The sequence below is a fragment of the Calonectris borealis genome, chromosome 1 (genome assembly GCF_964195595.1).
Source record: "Calonectris borealis chromosome 1, bCalBor7.hap1.2, whole genome shotgun sequence".
Classification (NCBI taxonomy): Eukaryota; Metazoa; Chordata; class Aves; order Procellariiformes; family Procellariidae; genus Calonectris; species Calonectris borealis.
Window position 1 is genome coordinate 195,742,775 of NC_134312.1, and position 15,873 is coordinate 195,758,647.

Sequence of the window (15,873 nt, forward strand, 5' to 3'; positions counted from 1 at the left end):
TACCTATATTTCAACTGCAACAGCACTGTTTCTGGTGTCAAACATCTGTTAGCAAATTCATGTGGAAAAGACACTTCCATGGCTGCCAATTTCCATACAATCCACCTATAGTGATTGTAAACCCAGGCCTCTGTTATTAGCTTGGGATCCACACCAGGAGTGTCACAGAGGGCTCTGCAGACAAATTGTTAATAAATAACCTGAAATCTACTGTAAGTTTTTACTTGCCTGTTTTTCCCTAACATTGTATTCAGTGTATGTACATAGGCAACAGTAACAAAGGAATATTTATTACAGTGAAAACATGAAAGTTACATTCCATAACCTGATCTGATTATTGTCTGAATACCGAAGTTTTGTCCCCATACGCTTTGGCAGCATGCATGTGCATACACGCATACATTCTTGAAACGGAGACTTTTGACCCTAGCAGTAGCTCCAGGGGCAGGCTCTGTCTGCTTCATGCAGTTATGCACATAGCATAGAGGGACAGAGGTGTGCTCTGTTCCCTTTCAGCCCTTGAATTTCCCCCACTTGCTCAATTAGTTCATTACAATCCATCCCCTTCTACTTCACAGTTTCTAGAGTTGTGGTTTGGGTGTTTTGGTTTTGTTTCTTTTATTTAAGCATGCATGTGGACAACACATTTCAAAGAACTTTCAGTTACTACTGAAGAACTTCTCTCCATTGAGTGACCGCTCAAATAGACTTTCATTCTGTGTTGAGTCCAAAATGTACCACCATGACCTGCATGAGTTGGGTTGGAAACATCTATTTTTTCCAGCTCTCAGAGTCACTAAGAAGGCCAGTTCATTAAAGGAGAAAGAATTAGACCAGAAATTCAAATAGCTGAGCCATTAGACTGATTAGAACACAAGTTAAGTCCTATCAAAAAGTCAATTTCCAACTTGTCAGAAAGCCTCAAGAAGATTTTAAGGAACTGTATTGCAGTTGGGTGACGAAAAGAAACAATCTGAAAGCCAAAAAGTCATATACAGGAAGATAAGGAGCAGGCATGACCATCAAATTATTACTACATTAGAAGAGAGCAAAGCAATCTCAAACTTTAGGAGATACTCTGTAATCTTTCATGAAGGACAATGCAATTCAGGAGTTAAAGACAGAATTTAGTTCAAGATTAAGATGACTAAATGAAGGCATATATATTCTAGTTGATGGAGATCTAGTTAATATACTTAAAGGGATAAAAAGACTGATTCAGCTGACCAACCAGTAGGTATTTATTCTCAACCATATGCTTTAACGTATAACAAATCCAGAAAAGATACAGGAACTGAGGGCACTCTTGTGGAACAACCTCTACAAATGGCTCGAGAGTATATCTGGTATTCAGGGTCAGATTGACACTGAACTGACACCCAGAGCAGGTTCTGACACCAAAACCACTGTGGCTATTCTGGGCTATTTAGCTGTATGTTGATGGTTTCTCTCTTCTGTTTCTGAAAAATGAACATGGGCAAAGCCATAGATCTGATGGCCTGACCACAGAATCAGGAGCACATCTGAAAATTATTATTAAGACAAGTTGCCTTTGGAACAAGAAGTTGGACTGCCTAAAAAGGCCAATATTTGGCACATCGAGGCATAAGATGCTTTGTGCAAATAATTTAACGTCTTTCCCATTTACAGGAAAATTGTGTGAAATTAATCAATATTACCTCCAACATGCCTAAGCAGCAGATTGCAAATACACTGATCCAGACTTGGATGCATTGTTCCCAGAGATCTACTGCTTCTTGACAAAAACCACCTCAAACCTCACGTTTCCGTAATGGTGTTGCTTGTCAGCCTAGAAATAGCAATTTCATATGAGAAAAGAATGACCAGCTTGCCTTCTAAAATGCACGCAACTCCAGAACACTGACATGTAGGCAAGAGGTCCTGCACCGTAACTGCACATAGATGAACATCCCAGACAGTCCTTTTTGCATCTTCCATAAATGCTTTGTAGGAACATTCCATCTAGCAACATATATCTCCAAAACATTCAACAATCGTGTCACCACTGGAGGGAAAGGCAGAATCAGGGATGGTATCACTAATAGCAAAATACTTTCCAAATGGGGAAGAAAGACAAATAACAAGTTAGGTCAAGTTCTGCGTACTCTGTCTTTTGAGTGACTACATAAATGCATATGCCTACACGTCCCACAGCTGTCCATGAAACAGTTAGGGCATGTGATGCCACAGGGTGCAAAATGGAACTGTGGGAGGATTAGCTTTGCTTTACAGTATTTAGGAAAAAACCACAATTTTAAGGACTGCTTTGAGACAATCTTGATTTACTGTCAAACAGAGAGACTTGAGAACTTCCACAGCAGCATGCAAAAATTCTTAGAAGCCACTTCTAAACAAGTGAAAGACAAGAGGGTGATTGGGAATGGCCAACATGGATTTACTAAGAGCAAATCATGCCTAACCAACCCAATGGATTTCTATGATGAAGTAACTGGTGCTGTAGGCAAGGGGAGGACAGTGGATGTTGCATATGTTAGCAAGGATTTTGACAATTTCTTACAGTCTCCTTATCACAAAATTGGTAAGATATGGGCTGAATAAGTAGATAAGGTGGGTGGAAAATTGGCTGGACTGCTGAGCATAAAGAATTGTGATTGACAGTACAAAGTCCAGCAGGTGGGCAGTAACTAGTGGCATCTCTCAGATATCAATACAGGGACAAATACTGTTTAATGTCTTCATTAACAACGCGGATGATGGCATGGAATGCACTTGCAGCAAGTTTACGGATGACACCAAATTTGGGGAAGTGGTTGATAAACTGGGGGGCAGGGTCACTATTTAGAGGGACCTGGACAGGCTGGAGAAACAAGCTGGCAGGAATCTCATGAAATTCAACAAAAGCAAAGTCTTGCACCTGCGATGGAACAACCCCATGCAACAACAGGCTGGGGCTGACTGTCTAGGAAACAGCTTTGCAGAAAAGGATCCAAGGTCCTGGTGGACAACAAGATGACCAAGAGGCAGCAATGTGTCCTTGCAGCAAAGAAGCACGAAAAGATCCTGGGCTGTATTATGAGCAAAGCCAGGAAGGCAGTGATCCTTTCCCTTTCTTCAGCACTTGGGAGACTGCATCTGAAGTTTCTGTCCAGCTTTGGATTCACCAGGACAAAGATGATGGTATACTGCATCAAACTCCACAGAGGGCTCCAGTGCTCTTGGGGGCTAACCACATGACATACAAGCTAGGAGAGCTGGGTTTGTTTGGATTTAAGAGAGAAAGCAAAGAGACCTTATTGCTGTCTACAGCTACCTGACTGGAGGATTCAGAGAAGACAGGGACAGACTCTTCTCAGAAGCACACAACAAGAAGATGAGAGGCAACAGACAAGTTGGAACATGGAAAATTCTAATCAGAGATAAGGGCTGTTGTTTTGGTTTTTTTAAACCATGAGAGTGGTCAGCAGGTTATCCAGAGAGGTTGTGGAATCTCTGTCCTTGGGAGGTGTTCAAAACTCAGCTAGACAAATCCCAATTAATCTAATTCAAACTGCATTGAGCAGGGGCTTGGACTGGATAACTGCCAGCAGTCCCTTCCAACTTAAACTATTCTATGATTCTGTGAATTCCAGCACTTGATTGATCTTCACTGATTAGTTGATGGGTAAGGACACAGAACATCTCCAATTCTCCCAAGATGAACAAATATTGTTGACATCAAAAACATTTCCCAAAGTCATGGCAATGACTTTGGCATCAAAAATATTTCCCAAAGTCATGTGGGAGAAGCTAATAATGATGCTGATTCACTAGCAAGAGAAGAAAGCAGTTTTTTTTTTTTTCATGAGGAAGTTCAGATCACAACATGGAAGTACCCATCTTATACTAGTCAATTTTCCCATATTGGATTACTGGCACCAACTTCAACTCAAACTTTCAAATAAAAGCAGTCCTTGAGCTTAGAATAGACCTATCTCTGTCACACTTTGGTACTAGGAAGCAAATACTGCAAACCTCTTGAATTCTGATATTATGTAGGTTGGCAATGCATGCTTGACTACAAATACTACTCAAATACAGGTTCCTGCCTTGAGTGTTTGTGTGAATGCATACCAACAGAGACATTGACTTGAAAAAAGAGCATATCAAATTTACGGAGGAAATCAGAAAATAATGGTAAAGTATTTTCTGAAGTTTTGCTGGAGCAACAATACACTGGTAGTTCCTTGTTGTGTCACACATGCTTTTGATTAAGTTATAATGTACAAACTTGCTTACAGTAAAACAAAACATAATTTTTATGAAAGTGTTTAGAAGAGATGCACTCAACACATAGACTTTTTTTTCAGCTCATCTTAAATGACCTGCAAAAGGAGGGGTAGAAGGATCAGGAAGAATGCAAGAGCAAGGGTTGCTTGCGCACTTTTTTGTTTTTGCTTCTGACATATACTCACAAGAAAGCTTGAATTAATCAATGAGTTTTACTACTGAAGTCTTTGCTTCCTTCAAATCGTATGTCAGCTTTAAAAATATTATATTAAAAAACATATTTTCAACCCTGTCCTGCCAAAGAAGCCCCAAGCACCTCCCCAATCAACCTTAATTCCTATCAAAAAACTCGAGTCCAACAGAAATAAATCTTTTTCCACTTTAAAAAAAAAAATCAAAACCTATTAATGCTAATTAAACAAAATGGTAAAGCACTGAATTAACAGAAAATAGTAATATTTTTCTAGACTATTTACACTGTTGAAGGATCCCCAGAAATTTTCTAAATTGACTTTGTATGCTTTCTTTAATGGTCAGTGAAGATCACTAACAACATTCGTCTACCTAGCAAATTTACAATCCTACAATATCTTTATTTACACTAACAGAGGTGTACTAGAAATGCACAGTAAAAAAGTAGTCAGAGGCTTTAAAAGATCACTGTGTTGGATTTATTCTAGGGGATAAGAGAATCACTAATTAATAAATAGCATATTTGTCTCAAGTTGATAAGTAACAGTACCTGTAAAACTCCGTTTTTCCAGCATTTCCCTCATCTGTAGGGATTAGCCATCCTCCATCAGCAAGTTGCATCCCATTTCCAGCTAATAAATACTCCTTACTGAAAAAGTCTTTGATGAGAAACTGGAAAGATTCTGCATTTGTGCTGTTAACTTGTATGCAATGTTTTGAAACACCGTATGTGTAAAGCTGCAAGAAAATAGATGAAAAAAGACAAAATAATGACAATACAGTAAGAATTCGGCTGAGCGTTTTTATATCTAATGTTATAAATTCAGATAAAATATTTCCTTGAGGTTGAGACAGCTTTTGTCTGACCTCGTCATTACGTATGTAATCCAAGGAGAATGGAGGAATTCCCAGCAATTATTTTAGCAGAACAGCATCACAGTGTGCTTTAAAAGTGTTTAAAAAAATTCAATAGGTTTTGTACCTTCACTGTACCAAAAGCAAGAGGCTTTTGATATAGACTTATCTGAGCTTAAATTTTAACTGTGTGTTATCTTAAAACAGCTCTTCATATGGGTTAAAAGTCAATAGCAACTATAATTGGTGGATTTTTTCCTTGTTTGATGCTTCTCTTGTTTGATTATAACACTACAGAGACATTTATGACCCTTATTATTTGGAATAGTCTTAAAAACTGAGGATATGCAAAGCTACTTAAAAACTGTAGCAACGGGTATAACAGCTACTGTAAACACTTATCTCAAAACCAAAGAATATATCTATTCAAAAATACTGAGTTTTTGTTTGCTTGTCTTAAGGAACAGACCCCAGGAAAGATGCACAATATACCTCTTCCGTAGAATAAAAACTAGGAGATTTCTCTTCTACTGCAGTTTTCAGAGAGATTCTATTTCTTGCAGATGTTTTAATGACATAAAGACTGCCTGGCTGTGAGCTAATATTTTGCCTATATTTCTTTTTAATTCTCATTTCCTGCAGATCTCTGGCACAGCGGAGATTTGTAATCATCTTGACCATAGCTGCAAAGGGAAGGAAGAAAGAAAAAAAAAAAATCACCAAAACCTTTTTACAGTACATATCCATTTAAGATATACAGTCACACTATAAAAGCAGATTCAGAGAAGCATATTTTCTAAGCCACTCTGCAGATTTTTAGAAACTGCAAGTCTAAATATTCAAAGTTTAAAGCATTTAAAAAACAGTGTTTACTGAAGGCATTTAAATCATATTTATATGAAATGAATGATATGAAATAAATATGAATATATAAGTCCCTGAACTGAACTAAACTAAAATCCATATATTTTTTGCATCAGACTCAACTCTTGTCTTCACAGAAATCTCCAAATGAACAGAAATTGGTTGATGATGACTAGTCCCTAATCCTGAGATTTTGACCTGTAAATAGGGGATCTAATTCTGCAAATGTTCATGCACCTGTTCAAATATACACAATGAGTCCTTCTGAAAAAATCCAGATTATTTGATTGTAAAAGTTACATAAATTACACACACTGGAACGTTCAAGAGAGCTTAGAAAGCGTAAGCCCACATGCTACATAAAGTCAAGCAGTTGAGCATTTAAAATCTGCTTCTTTGAAAATGACACAGTCAGCCATTTATATGGTTAAGCCTACATTTAATTAGAAAACAGAATGAATACAAGCTTCTATAAAAGTTATTAAGGTTCCCAGAATATTTTACTTAAGAGGTATATAAATTCAAATATCAAATGAAACATAAGCCATCTTAAACGCTTGTTTCTGAAGCACTGTGTGAAAACAAATTTTTTGTGTTCTTAATTAACTTTGGAGATGAGATGAATATGCTTTATTAGGAGTGCAATATAAAATATTAGGAAAGTAATTATTTCCTAATTTTCCTTAAAAAACAAAATAAAACAAAACAAAAACCCAAAAAACAAAACCCCAAGCTTAAAAATAAGCTTCTTTTTATCTAAAAAAGAATTCCGACAGAACATGCAAAGCCCTTAAAGGTTCAGTTCTGATAGTTAGTATTCACACTAGGTAAGTGATCAAAATCTGAAAATACCTAAATTGCCATTTTCTAGGTCAGTGTCTGCTGCATGCTGCATGCAAGACTGGTGATCTTGAGGTTCAGCAATATTTTGTTCAATTATGATCTGATTTAATTCCGTCTCTTCAGTCATATTTTTGCTGATTGGCGAGTCACATCTTTTGCTGCTGCCTTGTTCACCTGTAGAAAATGTCAGCTTGGTTTTGAAGGGTGGAATAAAAGTTTTAACAGTTTTGCCAGATTTGTACAAACTTCTTGTTTCTTCACTCTCTTTTGCCGAGGCCTTACATGGAGTAGAAACCCCTGAAGTACCATTTGAAGACTGCCTTAGGGCGCAGTGCTGAAAAATGGCAGGTTTAGATTTGAATCCCTTTAAGTCTTGATCTGGTAGAGTAAGGGTAGGATTCTTGACTTCTTGTCGTTCTTTAGTAGCCCTACAGAGATGAAAACATTTAAACATACAGGTTTCAGCTTCCTGACAAAAATCTTTGTCAGGATTTTGATATTCTTAATTAAGTAATACAATTTTCAACACTATGTCAATAAAAAGACAAAGTAAGAGTCTTTGACATTTTAAAAACTGAATACTTAATTTCTATCTATTGAGAAAAGAGAAATACAAATGTAAAATTTGTTTAGCATCTCACTGGTCTACTGCAGCAATGTGTGTTACATGGTAATTTAATATGTTTATTTTGAAGTAAAATTATTAGTCTTTTATGAAGTTGGGTAGCAGATTATTACCATATATTTTTTAAAAGTTGCAAGAGCTTGTGAGGTTTTAAGAAATTGCATTAGAAGAACTCTAAAATATATTACAAATTTCTCACCCAAAAGGTCGACAAGTTACGGGTTTTAAAGGAACATGGTACACAAATTTTCTTCTGTCTTTGAAAATGCCTATAAGATAATTAGGAAAGAGGTTTGAAATGGTACATTATATGGATAGATATTTAAAGCACGTTTTTTCTATATTAATGCTATAAATATATAGAGAAGTTTCCAGTGTGGATTTAAAAAGCTTTGTTCTTTTTTTGTTTTTCCCCCAAATAAAATCTTTGTATAAAACATCTTCACACTAGTTGCAGACAGATCTAAAGAATAAGTGACCACAATGCTGAACCCTCAGAAGTTCCTATTTGTGAGCCTGCAAGATGTTTCTAGGCTCCTGAAAGGAAAATGTTTATCATATATTTAATTCCAGGTAGGCTCACCATTCAATTTAGAATTCTTTTAGCAACTTCTTTTTTTTTTAAAGTTACAACAGAAAAGGGCACATTTGCACGAACTCCTTCTTCCATCATTGAAGGACATGCTTATCTTGGAATTATCAACATAACTAAATCATGTCTGCCTGGATTTTAAACTCATTTGTGCTATGCCCTTAGGCTGCAAAGAGGAAGTCATATATGAGTCATGTATATGAGAAGTCATATATACAAGATGCCACATGTTCTAGAAGTCAAAGGCAAGACTATACTGGAGATTAGGACTGTTTGCAGTTATTCCACCAAATAACACTGTTCAGATCCTGCTACAGGGTACGATAATATTTACATATGAAGGGTATAGAATTATTCTCTAGCAGCAACTTACAAATTCCATTTAAAACTTTCTTTAAATCACAAACAGATTTAGGACAGCATTCAGGAACCAATATACTGGTTAAACCAATATATTTGATGAATCCTGCTACTGAATTCTAGGTGAGAGCATGCAGTGCTTAGAAAGAACAAGTTCCTTAAAGAACACAACTTATCCCATGGCCAAAATCACATTATCCTAATACCCTAATTACTAACTAGCTTCACATAAAGCATCAACTCAAACTTTAAAACCTTGATTTCACTTTCATAAGCCTCTATATTACTAGCTCAAAATATTAAAAGCATCTGTAATGTAGACACCTATCAGTAAGTATATTCTTCACAAATTATTATATGATGAAATTACCAGTACCTTCTCATTTTCCTGTAGATACCGTTTTTATTTGAGAAATTACAGATCAATAAGATATATTCTTCCTATTGAGACTAAAACTTGTGGGATTTAGGATTGTGAGAAACTGGATAAATTCCTACCGAGCTGGAAATTAAACCAGAGTTCTTGCAGAAGTTGTACCCTGTAATACATTTAGATTCTGCACAATAAGGCATACCATTAATCATGTGACTTCAAGTCAGCAGAGACATTATCATAGCAGCTTCCCTGAATTTTCATGACTATATTGATAAAAGAAGCAGTTAAGCATTCTTATTATATGTTAGTTTATTGGAAATCGAAGAATTCTAAAGATAACAACCGACATCAGATTACTGCTTAGAACACAAGACAACTAAAATTACCATCAGGGGTGCTTTTTGAAGCTTTCAAAGATCTGGGGGGATTCTCTGTTCTGTTAAATTCAAGCAGTAGCTGTCTTTTAATTGGAGGTTCTCCTAGGATAAAAACACAGATTTTTAAAAGTGATGTTCCTTTTAAGTTCAGTTTCTTACCAATACTGTATAACTTAATTATAATTTCTAAATAAAACATTCAAGAAGTCAGAGCAAGCAGATGTAGCAAGTTTTCGGATCACACGTCTCTATTAAACGGCCTTTTTGAACACAGAGCTACTTCACCACAATTTGCAGAAGTTTCTTCTGTACAGAATGACTGTTTATTGTGTTAACAAGAATGATTTCAAGACTCCATATAATGAAGTCTGTTGCAGAATCTTTTGTGGTCAGTAGGTCTGTTCCGCCCAAATCAAAATTTGTGAGTCTTAAGTTATCAAACATACTTGAGACTGCCTCAGAAAGTGCACCACAGTGGACTTCAGCAGCACAGCTCACCTGCACCTTCTTCTGTACTTTCAGTAATCAGAGAGTCCCTACAGAATTCTAAAAAAATGTGTAACATCTTTTACAGAAGCTGTAACTAAGGATGTGGTTCAGCTGTGTCACAGCTGTTTCAAGTTGGACTGATAAGAGTCCTATCTGCCTTGTCATGCCTACCTGAACTTTCCCACACTAGCCTGCCCGACCTTTGTACCTGAACTTGTGCAGCTAGGCAGCGACTCTGGTGCAATCTACCCTTCCATAAATACTTTTCAGCTGGCCCAGGCCCCTGAACAGGTCTGGGTGACTGTGCAAGCATTAAGTACCAACACTTCAGCCCTGAGACAGATCAGTTTTAGATGGTAAGAAACCATGCTTTTAGACGGACAACTATTTTTCATATCAGACTAGCAGTCTCAATATAAGTGAAACCTTGTCCTCACCTACAAGGCAGAAACCAGTGAAAATGGAATTGCGACTTTTCATTTTTCAATGAAACACCCGCTAGATTTGTGCAGAGAAAAAAGAAGTCTGCTCAGAGAGAAAATAAGCAGTAGCTTTCTTCCATAACTTTATGATAAAATAGCAAAACCTGCACACCTTAAAAATTACTAAACACAAGCTTAGCTTGTACTGTATATTTAAGGCTGGAAAGAGTGGATGAATTATTGCCTGCAGCAAGAATTTTTTGTCATTAACACTAGGAGTAAGAACTTAAATTTCTCTATCACCTAAAAATCAATGTGACATGCAAAAAAGCCCCAAACAACCCACTGTGCAGAAATACGGAGTTGAACATATATGAGACAAAGACCTACCAAGTGAGTTTTTTTCTTCAAAGTGCCTCTTCCCAAAGGTCTTATTTTGAAAGTTTTTATCCAGTCTGCCACTGAAGGACTGTGCAGCATTGATTTGTACTCCAGAATCGGAAAGATTGTCTTCCACAAAAGCTCTTGCACTTTCTACAGCCTCCACTTCCAAGTAATTTTTTGGAGTTTGGAGAAGATCAATACTCATTTCTGCTTTAGCAGTAGCACTACATGAAACTGCTTCAGACTCTGTTTTCATCCCCAGATTCAGCTGCCCTTTTCCAAAAGACCTAGTCTCCTCCTGCTGAAAGCTATTTTTAAAGAATGTTAACTGCTTGTTTTTCTTATTATGTGGTACATACTCAGGTATTTTGACATGGTGAGTGCTTAGGAAAGACTTCATTTCCTCAGGGTAGATGCTTTTTAAGTCAAAGTCTGCATTGCAGCTTTTCTCAGTTTTGGATTCTGAGATCACTTTATCAGTTAGAGATTTTACATGTTGACCACTCTCTTTAATTGAACTAAGTTGATCTGTAATGCAAAACCCACTGCTTAAGAAGTCATCAGATTCTTTTAAAATTGCCTTTGCTTTTTGATAAGCATTTTTAGAGACTGTTACCTGCTTTCCACTTGCAGTGCTGAATCCAAAAGCTGGATTTGAAATCAATTCAGTGCTGGCATTTTCTTCCTCTTTTGGTAATGCTATCCGCATTTTCCTAGGAACTACTTCAGTGTGCATTTCAGACTTTTCAACATCTTCCTCCATTAAAAAGGCTTCTTGTATATCCGATGAATGGTTACCCTCCATTTCTGAAAAGAGCTGTCTAGCTTTCCTGAGTGACTCTTCTGATAGTTGTACAGGCTTACCACTTGCTGTACTAAAAAATCCAAGATTGCTTATAGAAGAATCTGACTGCTTTATCTGCTTATCTGGAACAGGCAAGTGGCCTAAAAGCTTAATAGTCTGTTCAAAGCATCGCTTCCGAGCATTTGGAACAGACTTTGCATCTGCAAATGTGTTTGTATCTTGCTGACCATTTTCACTAGCACTTGCATTTACTTTAATAAAATGGGATGCAGAAGAATTAATCCCTTCACTTCTTGTAGCATTTAAAAACTTAGCAGAATTAGGACACTCAGCATGAATGACAGAAAATGAATTTCCAGCAATTTCTGTTTGATTAGTTTTTGAGTTAGTCTCAATTTCATATTTTACAGATTCACTGCAATCTTCTTGAAACATTTGTCTGACTCTTGCTAATGCACTTTCTGAAACAGAAACTGCTTTACCTTTTGCTGTACTAAACACAATTTGTTTCATATCATCTTTTTGATTTTCAACATTAAGTGATATTTCTTTTAAGCTGGTTAAGTTAGCTTCATCTTCAGGAAGACTGACTAGTGACTGGTTTTGGCAAGCATTAACGATGGTATCTGTGAAGCAGTTTGTGTCAGCACAATGCTCATTTAAACGTTCTAAGTCAAATTCCTTACCATCACAGTTCAAATGAGAGCTACTTTTTGAAGTTAAGAGGATGGGTTGATTAGATTTATTGTTACTATCCTCAACAAAGAAAGTATTTCTTGTATCTCCAGGCATAGAATTATCTTCAAGGTCATTTGATACCTTCATTAAATGCAGAGATGCAGCAGAGTGCACAGGAAAATCCTGTATGTTTTCTGAATCATCCCTCTCTTTTGCTGAGTATTCCGTCTCTCTCTCTGCAAACAGTTTTCCATCTTCAGACAAACAAGTTCTACTTAAAGCATCACTCTCCTGTCCGGAAAGGGATTCCAATTCTGACTTTCCAGGTCGGACATCAGCTTTTTTATGTGCACATGAAGTTACCAAACTTCTCTCACAATCTTCACCTAGATTAACAAATGTATCTACTTTAACAGTATCAAGAATCACAGCATGTTTAATGGGACTGCTCTCTACTGTCTGCTTAAATTGATCTCCAGGTTCTTCAGGAACAAGCTTTTGATTAAAATTAAGTTTTTCTCGATCACATTGAGCAATGCTTTCAGTACATAAATCACAGTCTTTGACACAGTTTTTATCACATTTCCTTTTCTTTAAGGGATTCTCAAAATTGTCATTATGTTCCTTTCCTACATCAACATTTTCTGCAAAAAACTGTTCAGCTTTAGCCAAAAATCCATCAGCAATTGTTATTTTCTTGCCACTAGCAGTATGAAAACCAGTCAGATAACTCCCTTTCACTTCATTTTTTTCAACACCCACCTCTTGCTCAAAAGGTATTTGATGATCATGGTAAGAACCTATTTTTATTCTGCTTTCATTCACTAACAGGTTCTTATCACGGGTGGTGTCTTCTCCTTCCGTATTTTTATGATTTGTCTTTTGTTTATCAGAGTTCTCCAAAACTTTTATATCTCTTTCTCCACGTTGTACATTGAGCAAGTGTAGAGAATGATCCAAAGCTGCATCAGAAATGGATATATCACCATCAGCTGGAGTTCGAAATTTTTGAGACAAGAGTTCATTTTCCTGCTTTCTGTCTCCTCCTTTCTGATTAGGAGACAGGTTTTCCATTTCATCTGGTATGCTTAACCTATGTTGTTCTGCATCTCCTAGACATGTTACATCTAATGAGTCTTCTTGCAAACTACCTTCAACTTGGCAATCTCCTTGATTCAAAAACTGTTTGGAAGTTTTATGATTCTGGTTATGTTTTTTAATGGATGACAGACTGTTGATGATAGTGTTAGTACTATTGAAATTAACATTTTCATTATAATTTATTGATCTTTTTGTTTGATTTTCCGTATCTTCTTTGAACAGTGTACTAATATTTTCCTCATTTTTTTTCTGTGCATGGTGGGAAATGGAACTTGTGTGGGAAATGGCACCTATGCTTTTGAAATCTGAAACACAGATGGTTTTTCCTTTGTTTCCTTTTGTCAGGCATCTGACAAAATTACAGTTAGAAGACATACGCCCATTTGAATTGTGACATCTAGTACTAGTTTCAGAAGATTTAAACAAATGCTTATCATCATCCAAGTCCCTGAAGAGCTCTGCAGATCTGGTCAAAGCCTCCTTAGAAATATTTATTTTTTTACCTCCAGCTGAAGTAAAGCCTACAAAATCAGAAAAGCTGTCCTGTTTAGCTACTGGAAAGCTCCCATCAGATATTCTATTTTCATTTCTGTCTAAGTTAGTAAAAGTAACCTTTTCATCATTTTTATGGAAAACCACTGCGTTTTCTTTTTCGTATTCCTCCACTTTAGAGTCTTCATTTGTGTCTTCCTGCTTAGTACAATACCTGTCATTTTTTACTTGATTTTCAGATTTAAAAGTGCTACAAAAATCAGCATCTTTCTTTATTTCAGAAATATTTTCCACATTTATTGTTCCACGTGTTTCTACAGTTCCAAACTGTTGAAAGACATGACTTTGTATCATATTACTTTGCTTTCTAAACTGTGTAAATTCAAACTGACTACCTGTTTCTTCCAGGATACTAGAAAGTTCAGCAATTTCAGCTTCTTGGCTTGCTGTCAAGGTTTGATTTGTTTCTTGCAAGGATTGTTGACTTCCAGGAAAGCTTTTACACAAGCCAACTTTATGTGGAATAAACTGCGTATGCCTGGGCTCAGAAAAACTTGTCTGTGAATCTAAAGAATCAGATAAATTACTGCCCAACTTGCTTTCTGAATTCGAGAAAAACGTATTCTCCTTTTTAACTTTATTTGAAAAGTTTCTGACTCTTTCCATGGAAGAGGCTTCAAAGCATTCATTTTCAATATCTTTGAACAGCATTTTGCCTTTTGCTATATTGACTTCAGAGAATTTAATCTGCTTGTTGGAAGCAGTCTGAAAGCCACCAAAGCCCAGATTCAAACTGCACGCATTAAGATTTCCTGATGATTTCCCTGTATGCTTTAGGTTCTCCTTTGACTTTGCGCTGGAATACATAGGTGCTACTTGTTCATCTTCTTCAGAAATTACTTCATTTAAAGAATTATCATCTATACAATCTAACAATTCTTTAGCAATCTCTATAGCTACGTTATTGCAAGCAGCTGCTTGAGGGCTTTCACTGTTTTCAACTGACTTTGGCTCTTGATTGTCTGCTACAACTTCTGAGAAGGCAGCTGCATCTGTTTTCTCTCCTTGTTTTAAACCAGTACTATCATTTTCTGAGCAGTTTATTCCCAAAGGTCCAAGTACTTCTCTACAGTCAACTACTGACCACTGGTCTGTGGCACGCCTTTTATCAGTTGGTATTTTATTGCAACAATCACTATTGACTCCATTTATGCCAAAGTTGATCTGACTCAAGGTATTATTGAAACCACCGTTTGTCACAGACATAGTCTCATGGTGCGTATCAATCAAGTGTTCATTATCCCTAGGAGAAGACCACGCAAGTTGTTCTTCAAGGCTGCGAGGTACAGTAGCTCCATCGTTCACATTATCTTCCTCGCCTTTCTTTAAGCAACAGCTTTTAGGGAGCAATCTGGAACGCTTTCTTGCCATTAGGCATGCTGAAGTTAGAACTTTACGTTTTATATTTGAAATTATTTCACTATTTAAACAATCTGTTGTGTCTTCTTTCTGTGTATTAGATACTTCTAAGCATTTCAATGATGTAGCAGGTTGATCCTCTCTTCCATTTTTCCCCAAGTCTCTCAGGTCTTGGGGAAGCTTCAGCCTATTGTTGAAGGAATTATCAGATGAATTATCCTTTATATCCATTTTTAAAGTACAAGTGCTGAAATTGTTTTCCTTGATATTCGATTGCAAAAGCCTTCTCTCAGCAAAAAGCAAGCAGTCTACAAAGGAAGACATTACAAAAAAAAAGTGTTAATAAATTAGTTCTCATTTATGCAAACAAATGCAGATTCAGATTTTCATTAGATTTTGGCCCATAAGATCATTTCTACACATGTTTAACACTGGTACCATAAATATCACTTTTGTTTTCAAATGTGAACGCCTTGACAAGATTGGAGATCTGTTTAATCAAATCATGTTCTAATAACCAGAAACGAGTAGTCTGCAGTTAATGCTATGAGTTAAAAAAACAAACAAACAAAAAACCAAACCAAAACCAAACAATTTTTAGTTGTAATGAAATTTGAAGAAATGGGCTTCCATTCCTGGTGCCTCAACATAAAGACTTGTTTCAAACTTTAAAGAGAAGTACTTCTATTCCTAATATTAAGTAATTCTTCTAGTAAGAACAACAGCTTTTAAAAATAGGAGTATGTGCTTG

At 36.5% G+C, this 15,873-nt stretch overlaps 1 protein-coding gene across 1 annotated transcript in view; it reads right to left on the reverse strand.

Moving 5' to 3' along the window:
• Window positions 1–15,873, reverse strand: part of BRCA2 (BRCA2 DNA repair associated) — a 40,904-nt gene that overhangs the window by 12,447 nt on the left and 12,584 nt on the right. The window contains exons 9-15 of the mRNA XM_075139800.1: window positions 10,634–15,430; window positions 9,342–9,434; window positions 7,827–7,896; window positions 7,012–7,430; window positions 5,788–5,978; window positions 4,991–5,178; window positions 4–174 (exon numbers count right to left, since the gene is read on the reverse strand). Of these exons, the coding sequence (XP_074995901.1) occupies window positions 4–174; window positions 4,991–5,178; window positions 5,788–5,978; window positions 7,012–7,430; window positions 7,827–7,896; window positions 9,342–9,434; window positions 10,634–15,430 (5,929 nt within the window). The remainder of the gene's footprint in view (window positions 1–3; window positions 175–4,990; window positions 5,179–5,787; window positions 5,979–7,011; window positions 7,431–7,826; window positions 7,897–9,341; window positions 9,435–10,633; window positions 15,431–15,873) is intronic.